The sequence below is a fragment of the Triticum urartu genome, chromosome 4 (assembly GCF_003073215.2).
Source record: "Triticum urartu cultivar G1812 chromosome 4, Tu2.1, whole genome shotgun sequence".
NCBI classification, from domain to species: domain Eukaryota; kingdom Viridiplantae; phylum Streptophyta; class Magnoliopsida; order Poales; family Poaceae; genus Triticum; species Triticum urartu.
Window position 1 is genome coordinate 576,828,981 of NC_053025.1, and position 15,584 is coordinate 576,844,564.

At 47.9% G+C, this 15,584-nt stretch overlaps 1 protein-coding gene across 1 annotated transcript; it reads left to right on the top strand.

The window, feature by feature from the left end:
• Positions 1-10,327: 10,327 nt before the first annotated feature.
• On the top strand, positions 10,328-13,598 carry LOC125552827 (alanine--glyoxylate aminotransferase 2 homolog 1, mitochondrial-like). The gene is made up of 9 exons (XM_048716516.1): positions 10,328-10,705; positions 11,166-11,396; positions 11,510-11,680; positions 12,019-12,162; positions 12,313-12,492; positions 12,582-12,807; positions 12,928-13,041; positions 13,128-13,214; positions 13,302-13,598. Exons 1-9 carry the CDS (start codon positions 10,463-10,465, stop codon positions 13,343-13,345), a joined length of 1,440 nt encoding a protein of 479 aa, XP_048572473.1. The 5' UTR covers positions 10,328-10,462; the 3' UTR covers positions 13,346-13,598.
• The last annotated feature ends 1,986 nt before the right edge of the window (positions 13,599-15,584 follow it).

The following is a 15,584-nucleotide window of genomic DNA, read 5'->3' on the forward strand; positions in this document are numbered from 1 at the left end:
AACAGTTGCCAACAATTTATTGTTTTTGTAGTTGCTCAATTTTTATCGGGGGGTTGCTGTAGGTGTTGTAGGTTTTTGTGATGTCCATAACTGCAGTTGCCATCAATAGTGCTGGTATTTGCCCTAAGTTAGGGAGGCAGTTGCTCATTCATTCCCTCTTTTTTGAACTTTTGTTGATCTTTTTTGCTAACTGAGTTTATCATGTACTTTTTTTTACAACAAACATCTCAAAGCCGAGTTCTCGAGATGTGCAGAAGATAGTGTTTTTGGGAGCATGGATCACATCCAGAAGTTTGTTGCTGCGAGGCTTCCTCAAAACTACAACAGCAATGTATTTTCTTTGCCATCATGGTTTTGCCCTTTTCATAAGAAATGGAGTGATTTTTTCGTTTATCGTTGTTGTTGTATAGACTGCTCATCTTTCGAGTTTTGTATTTTTGTATTTTTGCAGAAACAAAGGAGGTTGTCAATGCTGGTCCATGATATGTGCTCTGAAATATCAGTCCAAATTGGGAGGTTTGTTCAAGGGGTGGGCAAGTTGGAAGAGGAGGAGATTGAACCAGTAGGCACAAGTGTTTCTAGGGTTGCAAGCGTACGCCAATCATCAAGGCAGAAAAAGGCAGCGGCAAGTCCGAAACAACAGAAGGTTGCAAAGCAAAAGAATACAAGGGGCGGTAGCAGTCAGTGCAAGGAGACACTTTTGGCGTCCGATGACGAGGAGGAGGAATCCGACGAGCAAGAATTTGAATCTTCAGAAGAAGAAAAGGAGGAGAAGGGAAAGATGAGGACAGTCCTAAAGAGGAGAGTTCGGATAATGATGGGGACAACAATGCTGACGACAGCAACGATGACTATGATGATGATGTTCCGTCATACAGCAGCCCGCCATCAGCCACAGAATATGATGATGATGATTCACAGCACATGGACGGTGACAACTCACAGCCGCCCCTTGCTGGTGAAGAAGATGGTGGAGATGAGGAAGACGACGATGAGGATGATGTTGAAGATGTAGAGTGGGACAGGGAGGAGGATGATGAAGAGGAACGGGATGATGAAGAGGACAAAGAGAAGGAGAGAAATGTGGAAGAGGGCAATGATGATAAAGAGAATGAACCAGAAAAGAAAGTGGGGGAATCGGAGGAGAAACAGGATGATGAAAAGAATGAAGAAGAGGAAAAAGAGGAGGAAGACAAAGAGGATGATGATGATGAGGCTGAGCAAGATGGTGGGGGGGGGAAGAAGGGGGGTGAAGATAAGGATGATGGCGGGAATGGCGGCAACGCTAGCACCGACCAGCCCAGCAAGGGAGGTGGTGATGATGAGGGAGGTGCACGAAATCCGGGGTGGCATGGGGGCAGTTACGACGACGAGGTGCCGCTAAGTACCATCATGGAGAGACTCAAGCGCACTGGCAAGGAAAAACGTGAGGCAGAGGAAACGATGTCCGTCGAGAGTACACAAGGAAGCATCGAAAGTGCCTGTAGTTTTTTCCAGAGCAGCTTCGTTAAGATGGACATGCGAAAGGAGCCGTTTGAGGTTCAGAGTGGGCCTGTCATTTCAGCTGCAGATGTGGTGAGGATTGGAGATACCCAGTACAGACAGAAACAGGTCATCCCCGAGACCCATGATATCCCTCTTTTCCCAATGCCTGCGATGCCAACTGAGGAAAAATTCTCCGTGATGGATTTTCGCCCTGAGACGATGGTAGATGACTTGGAACTACCAAGTTTTGCCCAAAAAGAGAAGGAAAGAAAGCTTGCAGGAGGAGTTGGAGTGGCTGCCACAAGGAAGGTCAAGAAAGTGAGCCATAAGACAATTAAGGCATGTGTTATGTCTCCAAAAGGAAGCGAGGATGCGGCTGTTCAAAGTGTTGCAACTACGACAACCAGCCAGCAAGCTCCGACAGCTCAGAGGCCGACAGATGAAGCTTCAAGTCAGAAAGCAACATCACTAGCAAAAAGCAAGGTTTACCAGAAAAGAGTAGCAAGGAAGCAAAACACAGCAACTGATCATATTCTGCAAGCAACTGAACAGAAAAAACAAGCAACTGTTGAATCAACAAAGACTGAAAACAGAGCAACTGCTGAATCAGCAAAGAGTAAAAACAGAGCAACTGCTGAATCAGCAAATACTGAAAACAGAGCAACTGGTGCTACTTTTGAAGCAACTCAAGAAAAAACTCAGGCAACCAGAGTGAGCATGCAGGTAGCAACTGCCCAGGAATCAGGAGCCCCTCCCACGCAAAGTACGAAGGCAACTGTTGTGCTTGAGGAAGCAACCCCTGAGGAGGAGCAAGCAACTGCCTAGGAATCAACAGACAAGCCTCCGGTACTCCCCAACAAGCAAGCATGCTCTGCAAAGGGGAAAGAAATCTCATTCCATGATGTTAGGGACATCAACAAGCTGCTTGAGAAGTGTGTGAGCCCAGGTTCGACGCCACCTTTCGCGAGGAGTAATTCTGCTGGCACCATACCTGCAATACAGACATCAGCTGCCATCAATCTACCAGCAAACAAAGGAGCATGCGATTCAGGTGAAGAAGCATGATTGCTGCAAAGATCAAAGTTTGGGAGTGTTGTGTGGGATGATTACTATCCAGATCCACCTTTTGATCTTGGGATAGATGAGCCAACAGGAATAACAGGCGAGGAGGGCAAGGTAGCAGAGGATAAGGGGGTTGCAAATGCAGCTACCCCAGTGACATTGAGTGGGGAATTGACTGGGGCAATATGGACTTCGATGAAGTTGTCGAGGGGCAGTGAAAAATGTTGTAGGTCAGAGTGCGGGGCACATGTCACCTGCCGGTTTCAGCACGCCAACCGAAGTTGCAAAAACTACCGCTGAGGGGGAATCATCGGGCAAAGGTGCAGCCAGCAGCTCAGAAGAACCCATTCCTGAGAAGCACGAGAGGAGGATACAGAAAGCTCCACCATCACAGAGGTCACCATATGTGAATGTAGATATGAGGAAGGATTTCACATGCAATGCAGAGACAAACAGAGTGTATGCACTGATTCTGTTGCTTTGAGGAGGAGGAGGGACGAGAAGGACGTCGCAGGGTGATGATACAACGTGTGTGTTTGTTCCAGTAGCCACTTTTTTCCTGCTTTTTTCTTATTTGCATGCAATGATCTCTCCTATTGTTATTTTTCTCAACAGAGCCTTTCTTTTTGTTCTACAGGCCGCAAATCATAAACTATCATGGTTACTTCTGCACAATCAAGGAGCTTGCTCAATCAATGAGGAAGGCAGGATGGATGAAGACACATGTCTTTGAGTTAGGGATTGAAGCAATCATGTACAACAAACATGTGGGGTCCAAGAAAATAATCATGTCTGTTAGGTTTTTGGTAAGAGAAATAAAAACCCACAGTTTTCCTTTTTTTTGTTTTTTGGCACTGAAGTTGTTTCTTTATTATCTGATTCTACATTTCTTCATAGACTTGGCTTCAAAGGCTCGATCTCGATGTGAGGGAGCTGCATGATAGGTTCAAAAAATCAAACCGTTTGGATGAGCAAGACATGTTCGACATGGTATGGTCCATGTGTTTTACTAGTTGTCTCCTTTTAAAAAACATTTTTCAGTTTTTTGTCTGTAATTGTGTGTGTGTGTGTGTGTGTTTGTTGTCTAAATTTCTATGACATGTGACACATAATTAGGATGGCCTTAGGTGCATGTACCAACCCCTCCTGTTGTGCATGTACACAACCCCCCTGATGTGTACCTCCTATAATAGCCCCCTCAAGATATGAGTGAGCAGTATCTTTCAGTTGGCTTTTCTTCACATATAAGTTGCCTGTTTTAGTTTGCATTGTTGCCTAAAAAGTGGGTTATAGTGACATTTTTTTCTGCACAGGTTGAAAACCAAGAGCATTGCCTATGTTTTGTTGTTCAGAAGTCAGTTTTTTTCTTTATTTTTGTTTTTTACATATCCGTCGCACTTACTCAAGTAAAGTTGCCCCTACCAACTCAGGGTTGCCTGAAATCACATCAGAAAGTTGGTGTTATTTCTGTTTTTTCTTAGATTTTTTCTTTAGAAGCTGATATCAGGAAATCATAGGAGTTGCTTGGAATCACATGATAATTTGCTCATAAAAAGTCACTGAGTTGCCTGATAAGCCATTTTGCAGAAGCTTCATACACATTGTTAGAAGTTTTTTGATGTTTTTTTACTGTTTTCAGAGTTATGCCAGAAGTTGCCTAAAATTCTAGAGAGTTGCCTAAAAATCATATCAGATGTTGCTCCTACAAACATATAGAGTTGCCCAAAAACATATCAGGAGTTGATGTCTTTTTTGTTATGCTGACATGTTTTTTTTCTTGAAGGTTATGATTCCTGTGCTTGAAAATTTAGATCCAGAGAACGCCGATGGTGCACACCACTACTGGGTACTCAACATCAATCTAAGGGACAAAAGGTTCAAAGTGCTTGACTCATGGAGGATGTTAAAGAAAAGCAAGAGGTTGGATGATGTTGCAAGGGCTATTGTAGCTGCAGTTCATGTGTTGTGGGACATGTACTATCCAAAACAAGCAAAGACAATGGACAAGTTCCCACTTGTGGATATCGATGCACCAAAGCAGACTGTATCGTAAGGACTAACCCACATACATACATATCGTTTGTTATAAGATGTAGTGTTTGTCTTTTTTTGCAAGTGCTTTCTTGACATTTGGTTTTTTTGTAGTGGTGACTGTAGCATATTCCCATTGATGAACACATTATTGTGGAACGGGACGTGGCTCCCGAACTACGGACAAAGCAACATACCAAACATCAGGAAGAAGATGACCATCTCCATGCTGAAGTGTGACCTGAACAAGATTCCATGGCAGGAGATCCTCAAACTGGCCAACAAGTGAACAAATATCTAGGTACATTTTTTTCCCGATCAATGTGTTCCATTAGAGAATATCAAATGTGAATACTAATGTGTTCCATTAGAAAACTCACAAAAGTTTGTCCCAAACCACCTATAACATGTTTGCATAAATCACAAGCATCCATAGGATTTTGCATGTTTACGAGTAAGGAATATAAGCACAAATGTCAAGCATCTACCTCCACACAATCTCCAATTTGTGAATTTAAAGCTAGGAAAACACATAAATTAAAACAAGTCCATGCAAATCATTTCATAGTTGATTTTTTTAAACTGGCAGTTGCTTGATTTCCCTTCTACATTTGCTCAGAAACCAGACCTCAATTGCTTCATCTACCAAGGTTTTCCCCCCTTACTTTCAGCTAGTTTTGCAAGCTCGGGGGGTCATTATCTTCATGTGGTAACGATCACATCAGCTTCCCTAGGCACGTCGCAGCAGTGTGATCGATTGATTCACAAATGCTGCACTTGTTCTTTTTCTTAGGGTGTAGTTCTAGGGCTGATTTGAAGCGCCTGCTGCGGCTGCACCCTTTTGTGACTGAACGAGGTGGATCCATAGGAGCAGGGGGGCAGGAGGTTGGTTTGAAGTACTTGGGGCATTAGGGTTTGATGCTTCCCTAGCACGAGCCGCTTCTCGGGCTGCCTTTAGCCTCTTCTTCCTCAGTTTATTCAGCTTAGTAACCTCAGTATCTGCTGCTTTCATGTGCTTCCTAACTGCAGCGGCTACCTCATCACTAGTCATTGCCTTCTTGTCTAGCTTTGCAAAATCCATTGTCAGAGTCACTTGCCGAACTTGGTTCTCTGACTCAGCGGGCAAGTCATGCGAGGGCCCTCGTTAGTTGGCGGTGGTGCACTTGGCACTGCATCTTCCGTCCAGCGGCGCTTGATGTAGTGTTCATGTATCTCATTAACGCCAAGGTGTGTGAAGATTTTCAAGACATGGCAACAAAGCATGCCATCCCTATGCCACTTGCAACATTCGCAATCGTAGATAGCTGGCTCTGGTCTCACTGTGACTAGGTACTTCCTCGAGCCATACCCTAGAACTTCTTCTGTATTGGGCTCAAGGTAATAGAAGTTGATTCTAGAAGGACGCACATCGTACTGGCCAATCATCTGAAACTCAGTTCTAAATTTCACATAGATGTCCCTAGTGTATGCTTTGTAGGCATGCCTCTCAATGGGGAAATGCGACCATCTTTGTCCTTCTAGGTTCTCTGTCCGGTAGTCATTCCCGCCCTCCCTCATGAGTATGTGTACCTGAATCTTCTCATATTGCTTGACGAAGTTGAGAATTGACTTGTGTGGGTTCACATAGTGCTTCAACACAGCATTGAACCCTTCGTTGCGTTGCGTTGACTGAAGGAAAGGGAAGAACCTGAATTTGAAGTAACACGGCACCCATGTAGCCTGATATTCATAGAGTTTCTCAAAGTGACCATGCATAAGACCTTCATATTTCAATTGAAGTGCAACCCATTTCCTTTCAAACTCAGCCGGGGTGAAACTGAAGTCAATGCATTCATTGAAGTCTTTTACCAAATCCGGGTTCCTGGCCAACACAGGGCCAAGCTTCTCTTGTGCTTTCTTCATTATATGCCAATGGCAGCAACGGTGAATCATTGCTGGGAACTTCCTCTTGATAGATTGTGCCATAGCAACATCTTGGTCCGTGATGATGTTGTCCGGAGCCAAACCATCCATTGCTTCTAGGAAAGCATCAAACAACCAGTCATAACTTGAGGCTAGTTCCTGCCGGACAAATCCACACCCGAGCATTATTGACTGCCCATGTCTGTTGATTCCAATGAAGGGGGCAGACGGCATATTGTACATGTTCGTGAGATAAGTTGCATCAAATGACACGCAGTCATGATAAGCCTCCGCGTATGCTTTCCGTGCTGCACCATCCACCCAAAACAAGTTTTCTGTCCTGCCTTCCGCATCTGTCTTGCATTTAAAGAAAAATCCTAGGTCATTTTCCATCACCTTGCAAAAGTATTTTAGTGTTTCTTCAATGTCAATGTCTTTAGTTGGGGCGTTGAGCTTCGAACAGTGGTTATGGATGGCTTTAGCTGTGTACGGAACAAACAACTCCGAGCCGTAGTATGATGACATTAACATCATCATCTTTCCTGCCATAAAAAAACAGAAACTTGTGTTTTTCAGGACTAACTAACCACAATGCAGTGGGCAACATGTTTTTTATAGATAACATAAAGTAACAATTATGCATAAGCAGAACAAGAACCAAGCCTGTATCCCACCAAGTTTTTTTCTGATGGGTGATGTCTTTTTTTTATTTGCAGAGTTGCACGGAAAATGAACATAGTTGCCTCAGTTTACTGTTCAAGTTGCCAGTTTTTCTCCCTGATCAGGGTTGCCCATGAATCCTAAGCAGCTTATACTAGGATAGGAAACAAACCCAAGTAGTTGAGGTAGTAATAGGCAACACCAAGGTTTTTCTGTTTTGGGTCATGTTTTTTTAATTACCAGAGTTGCACAAAAAATGAACATATTTGCATAAAAACGAACATAGTTGGCTCAGGTTAAGGCACTTGATGCAGGAATAAGTAACAGTTCTGTGGTAAAAAGACTTAACGCAATGTGAGCTGTACCTGCTGTCAAGTTGCAGTTGTTTAGGTGAGTCAGTAATTTTTTTATTCCGGCGGGATTCCTTGGTGAGAACGGAGGTATTTCGAAAGCGATGGCTTCTCAATCAGTGGATAGTTGTGATCTGCAATAAAAGTGATAACCTCCCATCTGTCATCTTTAAGCTTCACCGCCATCTTAGCACGACATTTTGTTTGCTTCACAGTTTCTCGTTTCCTCTTCTTCTTGAAAGTGCGTTCCTCGACATCCTCTTCAACATCTTGTTCAGGTGAGCTTGGACGTGTAGTGTTTTTGCTCGACGAGGGAACATCCGGGATCCCAACCCTCTCTACTACTTTGCGGAACTTGTTACAGCAGAATTGTTGTTTTTCCACCACACCTGTGTAGGACGACCTGTAAGACGTATTTGACTTGGTTGAAAAGCCCTCCATCAAAGCGTAGCGATTGTAGTGTTCCCTCGCATCCTCTAATGTGTCGAAGCGCATGCCAACATAAGGTTGTTGTGGCTGTGATCCAACTTCTTCTTCTTCCAACTCATGTGCCTCATGAACTAAAGCATTAGCAGGAGCAACCATAGGTGGGGGAGCGGCAACACAATTGTTCGGGACATGAGTAGTGTTAGAGCCAACGTTGGAGTCAGGAGACTCACCAACCTCCTCCTCCAAATGTTGATGCTCCTGTTCATCCCCTGCATGCAAGAAGGGTGCACCCAACTCGACTGAAATGTTGATGGACTCTACGTCAAGTGATGGTTCATTCAGATCAATCATCATGAACAATCAACCTGCAACAAATTATGTGTTAGCCCACCACAAAAGCATGCATGACCTTTTTTGAACAAACTAGTTGTAGAATATAAAGCAGCAACTATAAACACTTGTTTGCGCAACTATAAAGTTAAACAGAGGCAATTCATATCTTCTTTTTTCTCAAAAGTTTCCTATTTCTTCTTGTTTCTTACATGTGTTATGTTTCTACCAGTATGACACACATATACAGCAGCAAAGATTTGTTTCTACATGACATGCGCTGATTCATTTGTGCCTTTTTTTCAGCAGCAGATTACAACTTTTGATGATGAGAAACAATGTGCATATCTGACGGAGAGCTTACCAGGAGCAGGAGGCCTATCATTTGGTGTAGTTTATGTCTTTTTTATTTTTTTAGTGAGACCATATGGAATGTAGCAAAGTATCTTAGTGTGGGATTGTTTGAACCTGTTTATGACGCGTCCTTTGTTTTGTGCGTTTGTCGTTTGTGTCTTCTTTTTAGCGAGAACCATACTGATATGGCAAAAGTTGTGTGTTAACACATGCAAGTTAATACTTTCTACCTCTTTTTATAACTTGACTTTTTATGTTTCCTGATAGTTCATGCTTTAATGCACAGGGAAGTTGCATGTGTTTTAGTACTAGAGTTGCCATGTTCTCACATCTGGTAGAGACAACTCTAGAATTTCTGAACAGATACGGTTGCACAGCTCTTTTTTTCCCAGAGTTGCTTCAAAAATGAACATAGTTGCTTCAGTTAACTGTTCGAGTTGTCAGGTTACTTTCCTGATCAGGGTTGCTCATGAACCCCAAGCACCTTATACTAGGATAGGAAAGAAAGCCAAGCAGATTTCAATGCATACAATATAGAGAAATTATGTTTTGGTGTTGCAATGCACCTGCAAAACTATGCAATGGTCCTGCATTTTCTTTCCCACTAGAGTTGCCCTATTTTTGTACTGGTGTTGCTTTTTTGTATCACAATAGTTGCTCAAGATGCATGCCATACATAGAGTTGGCTCAAAGCGGTCTACAAGTTGCTTTTTCACCATATCAAAAGAACGAAGTAAAAACTGGACTAGTTGATGTTCAAGCAGGGAAGAGAGAGGAGTCCGGTGGAAGTGGTGCTTACCTTGGGGGGGGGGGGGTAGGTCTGGTTTTTTTCTCTCCAGATCTGATTTTTGGAGCAAGGAGGAGGAAGGGGACCCGTGTGTCGATTTTGTTCTTCAAGACGCCATAGATGGGGCAGATCTTGTTTAGAGGAGGAAAGGCAGGAGCAAGGAGGAAGAAGGGGACCCGTGCGTGGGCTTGTCCTTCAAGGAAAAGGGAGGAGGGGGTTGCGTGAGGCGTCCGCAAGGGGAGCATGGCGCGGGGGTGCATGGAGGGGGTGGGGACCGAAGCCTGGGGACGACGGGTGCGGGGAAGCGGGGGCCGAGGGGGACCAGGTGTGATCGGGGCGCGTGCGTGATCCATCCGTGATTCACGCGGGCTTGGTTTGGTCGGTTTCGCGCGCGTGGAGCTGCTTTCCGTTTTTCGCCGTCTGGTCACGCGCGTGGGCGGTTCCTTCCTTTTCTGGGAGAGCGCTCGGGGCTGCGATCGGGCGCCCGTGCGCCCGTGAGCCACGTCTTTTTTAAATCGGTCAGTGAGCGGGCTGTCCGTCCGGACATTTGAGACGAGAAGCACACCGATTTGAGGCGTAATATGCTCTTACATATCTCAACACATCTCTTGGCCAATTCCGGGCAGAGGGATAGGCCCCGCCGGGTCGACAGGAGATAGCGACGGAGGACCGGCCGGGAACTCCACCGCAGGCGTGCTACGCGCGGAGCGTTGTTTAATGAACACATATGGTTGTCACCACGCAGGCATGAACATATCTACCCGCTCACGAACCCCGACGACGATTCCTCCTCCCGTGGCCGCACGTCAGTGACACGTGGCCCCGTCAGAGAGCCAGATCCCGCACCGAGAGTTTCTCAGTCACGCATCGCTATCGGAATCTGGACCTTTTCCACGTCACGGCCAGCTACGGGAGAGCCAGCCGCCATTGGCATTGGCACCACTCCACTCCACCACCACCAGACCCGTGCCAATCCCACACTCCAGTCTCCTTCTCATCCATCTAACCACCCCTGAGCTAATCCAGCTCCGTCTCCCTCGCTCTTCGGTTGTAGAGTACCACAGCTCAGGCCATGGCCTCCTCGCTGCTTCGCCGCGCGGCCGCCGGCCGCGGGCGGTGTCCGTCGCCGGCGGAGGCGCTGCGGAGGCTGGTGTCCTCGGAGGCGGCGCCGGAGCAGGCCCTACCGCGGCCTCTGCCGGAGATGCCGCCGTTCGACCACCGGCCGAGCCCGTACGCCGGGATGGGCGGCGCCGAGATCCTCGAGAAGCGGAAGAAGTTCCTTGGCCCCTCCCTCTTCTACTACTACCAGAAGCCGGTACTTTCATAACTCGTATGCATATTCTTCTGTTGCTTCGTCGCGGCGATTGCATAGAAAAAGACGAGATTTGTGCCTTCGCGTGCTCGAAACCAATCCTCTTAATTAGTAGGAGGGTAAATAAATTTTGATGTAGGAGATGATGTATGAACTGCATCAATCATCATGTAAGATTGGGTTCGATATTTTGCCACTCCTATCACTGTCTCGCTCACACGCTGCCCCTCCCGGGACCCACATGTCAGTGAAACATCAGGTGACACATTTTATTTTTTGAAGGCATCGATATCAAGTGATACCTACTAAAACGCCAAATAAGTATCGGTGCCAAATTTCCAAAGGCCCCGATCGAAGTCAATAGTACTATGTGTGAAATACTAGTGTACAAGATGTCTGAAGATATTTATGGCAGTATAAAATTAAAGTACCATCTTGATTCCATTGTGATCTGTATTCGCAGCTCAACATGGTCGAAGGGAAGATGCAGTACCTGTACGACGAACAAGGCAAGAGATACCTCGATTGCTTCGGAGGCATCGTCACGGTGTCATGTGGCCATTGCCACCCTGATATTGTCAAGGCCGTGCAGGAGCAGACCAAGTTGCTTCAGCACACCACCACCATATACTTGCATCATGCCATCGTCGAGTTTGCCGAGGCGCTTGCCTCCAAGATGCCAGGCAATCTCAAGGTAAAGAAATACTTCCTTCCTTCAGTGGCCCAGTGCTACTAGAAGTTACGACATGGATGGACTCGACAACGAGAAGGGAGTGTGAGTGTCTCATATTTTGGGATGGTATGCAGGTTGTGTACTTCGTCAATTCTGGGACCGAAGCGAATGAACTAGCAATGTTGATGGCTCGGCTGTACAGCGGGAATCTCGGTATGATTGCATTGAGAAATGGATACCACGGTGGGAGTGCTGGAACAATAGGTCTCACGGGTTTGCAGACGTGGAAGTACCCGATTCCTCAGGTGTGTGTCTGATTGTTAAGAGATACAAAATGACACAGATTTGCAGTGCAAGTCTTTTTTCCAGTTCAATCGATGTACTTGAAAAGATTGACCTATATATTGTTAGAATTTACATTTTAGCAATGCTAAAATTAACACTGAAGCTCAAAAGTATTTCGATATCTATTTTTTTGTCAGGGGTGCATTATGAGTTTCATCTCAGTTAGTTAATCCGCCCATGTAGTGTGAAAAATGAGGGGAGGGAACCTATAGTGCATTCTTGCACATTTTTTCAATATGACCATCTGTAGTTGTTTAAATTGTTTCTTACTTATGGGCCATTTATTTCTCATTCGCAGGGTGAGATTCATCATGTCATGAATCCGGATCCTTACCGTGGAGCTTTTGGGTCTGATGCTGCAGCTTATGCCAGGGAAGTCGAAGAACACATAAATTTTGGCAGTTCAGGAAGGGTTGGAGGTTTTATCGCAGAAACTTTCCAAGTATGACGAATTTAAAGTTGTACATTATACTGTAAAAAACTGATAATATAGTTTTATCCAGCTTTTATTCAGATGTTTTTTTTCTTGTACGGGGGAATCCAGATGACCGAACTCGTATATCAGTTTTCTCATTAATGAACATGATTGCAGGGTGTAGGAGGTACTATTGAACTAGCTCCTGGATACCTGAAGTCGGTCTATGATACTGTCCGGAAGGCGGGTGGTGTCTGTATAGCTGATGAAGTCCAAAGTGGTTTTGGCCGTACTGGAAGTAACTACTGGGGATTCCAGACGCAGGATGTCATCCCTGACATTGTAACGATGGCAAAGGTTCGTGGTAACAGGAAAAACTCTGCCTCGAAGGTTTCATTATGTTGACAGTATCAATCAATATTAATGATTTTTTTCTTTATTTCTAGGGAATCGGCAACGGTCTACCACTCGGTGCAGTTGTAACAACTCCTGAGATTGCTAGCGTGATGGCTCAGAAGATCCAGTTCAACACATTTGGTGGGAACCCTGTCTGTTCTGCTGGTGGATTGGCTGTGCTCAAGGTTCTCGACAAGGAGAAACGGCAGGCGCATTGCGCAGATGTCGGCGCTCACTTGGTGGAACGTCTGAAATCTCTTCAGCAGAAGCATGAAAGTAAAATGTCCCATCTTTTGGTCCATTTGAAGTAACCATTTCGGTCAACTGTTTGATTTTGGATTCGAGTTAATCTAACCGATCGATGATTATCCATCCCTTCGCCTTGCTTCTACTCAGTCATTGGAGATGTCAGAGGAAGGGGGCTGATGCTTGGGGTGGAGCTCGTCACTGACAGGACGGAGAAGACACCGGCCAAGGCTGAGACCGCTGTTCTGTTTGAGAAACTCAAGGGTAATAATTAGCCCACATTCCTTACCTCCATGATCTCAAAATGTTTTCTTCTACAACCCCCTAAAATAGTTCTCTTGTTCTACCAGATCTTGGTGTTCTAGTCGGCAAAGGCGGTCTCCACGGCAACGTCTTCAGGATAAAACCACCTATGTGCTTCTCCAAGGACGATGCAGGTCAGTAGCTCAGCTATCTCCACAAGATCCCCGTTACATTTCTGCATTGCTCGTAGAGACCGACTAACCGAGCTCTGGTTACTGCAGATTTCTTGGTGGACGCCATGGACTATGCGATGTCAGGGTTCTGAGGACCCTGAACGTTCTTGTGCCTGCCCCTGAACCGTCACCGGGCGGCTGCGCGGAGTGCATGGGGATGCCCTGGTGCTGGTAGCATGGTACGTGCCCATCGCTGGGCTGCGTCACTGCGTGTTTGCACACAAGGCATGTATATGTATGCTGCGTGCCCGGGTGACTATGTTTGTGATGGTGAAACGCAACCCCTACCCAGGGATGAATAAATGGAGGAAAGCATCAGAAATGCGCAATGTGCTGTCTGGCTTATCTGCTGTTTTTCTGTAGGGATATCCGAAATCCAATGGGTGTCGGAGTAAATAACTATGGATAGCCTAGCCGGCTCCCCCTGGCCCTTCTGAAAAAATTACGAGCCAATTCAGCCCTCAAAAATCCAAGACACAGGGCCGCCTTCCCCTTGCCAGCTGTCTTCAGGCCGGCTATCGGAAGGTGGCCCGACTTCAGCCCTTATGAAGAGAAGCCGCGGGAGGGCCGGCTTCGAGAAGCCGGCCGCGAGAAGGCCGACTCCAAGAAGCCGGCTTCCATAAAGCGGTCAAGATCGTACCCTCGAAGTCTGCATCCACATAACGGCGATGTGACGGGGCGTGGTTACAGTGAAGCCTGCCACCCCCGAATCCCGGAGCACGCCTGGCACAGTGCGTCGTACGGGTGGCCATGACCCGTCCGGCGCAGCACTGTTGCCACGTTGACCCTGATGTCATCCACGACGGGCTACCAGTACGGCCCACGGGCGGTGGGCCCCTTCGGGCAGAGAGACACCCGAAGGCGGCCAGACCTCCCCCAGTCGGCCCAAGATAGAGCCGGCTCCCCACAGCCGGCTTGCCATCTCCCTCGAAGAAGACGCCCCATTGAGGAGACAAGACGCGGTGGGGCTACAGTGATCGCCCACCGGGCGGCGGCACTGTAGCCACGCCCACTTCGGCGAAGCCCTCGCCACCAAGATTGAGCAACAGTAACCAGCCGCCGACAAGGCCCTGACAGTGGGGCCTGCCTGTCGACCAAGGAGCCGGCAGCCGGCGGGACCCACTAGCCGGCGCAGAAGCCGGAGAGCGTAGACACAGACGGCTGGGCCCCGCGCCCAGCCGGATTACCATTGTACTCCCGGGGGTAGGCCTATATAAACCCCCCGGGGCATCCATGCAAAGAGAGATCAATCCCTGCTAGTCTCAGACACCACATAGGGAGGAGAAGAGAGCAAGTCGTGCCCTTCTTCCTCCTCTCGCCAAACAGCTCAAGGAGCACCGTGTAGCTACTTGTTCATCTAGTGACCATGCGGAGACCCCGCAGAGCAGCAGTAGGGGTGTTATCTCCACGGAGAGCCCCGAAGCTGGGTAAGATTCACCGGCGTGCATGTCTTCGCCTCATCCGTTTCCAGGCACCGGCGACGTCTTACTGGCTCCCACAATGATAAGCCACCCGTTGGCATATGTCGCACCTACCATCCGACATTTGGCGCCCACCGTAGGGCCAGGTGCACCGCCGTCTGGAGACCTGTTCTGGACGGGAACCCTCTTCCTCCCCCGCGAGCGTAGCCAGCCCGGCACGCCCGATGGCGCTTGCCACGATGTGCTACAAGGCGTCACCAACATCTGTGCGGCGAGCAGCCTCACCGATCTCCTTGACAAGACTCTCATCTCTGACGAGCTCGCCTCCGACGCGGGCACCGACCACCTCGTCAACCTCCTCGGCCAGCTCCACGTCTCCGGCAAGCCTGCCGTGGACTTGGAGTCAGTTGGCTCCACCGATCCGATGCCTGTCGACTCCGACACGGCCTCACTCGACACGTTCCCCACCAACGTCGCGATCTACAACGACCCGCTTCCCCGGGCCGATGGCTGCGACGCTGTCACCACCGAGGTGATGGTCATCGGCCACGGCGGCGCTTCTGACGAGAGCGCCCACGACGCCCCGCACGCGGCGGTCCACGACTTGTCCATCCCCTCCTAGCCGATGCCGACGCTGAAGCACTGGAAGCTCGCCGCCTTGCCCTCCTCGCGGAGGGCCGGAAGTTGGTTTCCATGAGACGCCTCGCTGAGGCCCACCGACGCGAGGCCGACCGCGCCGCCTTTGGCACGCCGCCCCCAGGCGGGCCTAGCCGGGCCAGCGTTGTCAGACAGCGCGGCGCTATCGTCGCCGATACGCTAGGACTCGACCGCCCAGTCTACGCTACTCCACTCGAGAACCTGCGCGCCGCCCAGGCGGCCGTAGACGAGCTAGATGGACTGGGGGGCGAAG

What these genes read in the sequence shown, in the direction of transcription:
- LOC125552827 (XM_048716516.1), top strand. Translation starts at nt 10,463, where the DNA reads ATGGCCTCCTCGCTGCTTCGCCGCGCGGCCGCCGGCCGCGGGCGGTGT. An exon ending in AGATGCCAGGCAATCTCAAG is followed by an intron (nt 11,397 to 11,509) that starts GTAAAGAAATAC and finishes GATGGTATGCAG; the next exon opens with GTTGTGTACTTCGTCAATTC. An exon ending in TCTGTTTGAGAAACTCAAGG is followed by an intron (nt 13,042 to 13,127) that starts GTAATAATTAGC and finishes TTGTTCTACCAG; the next exon opens with ATCTTGGTGTTCTAGTCGGC.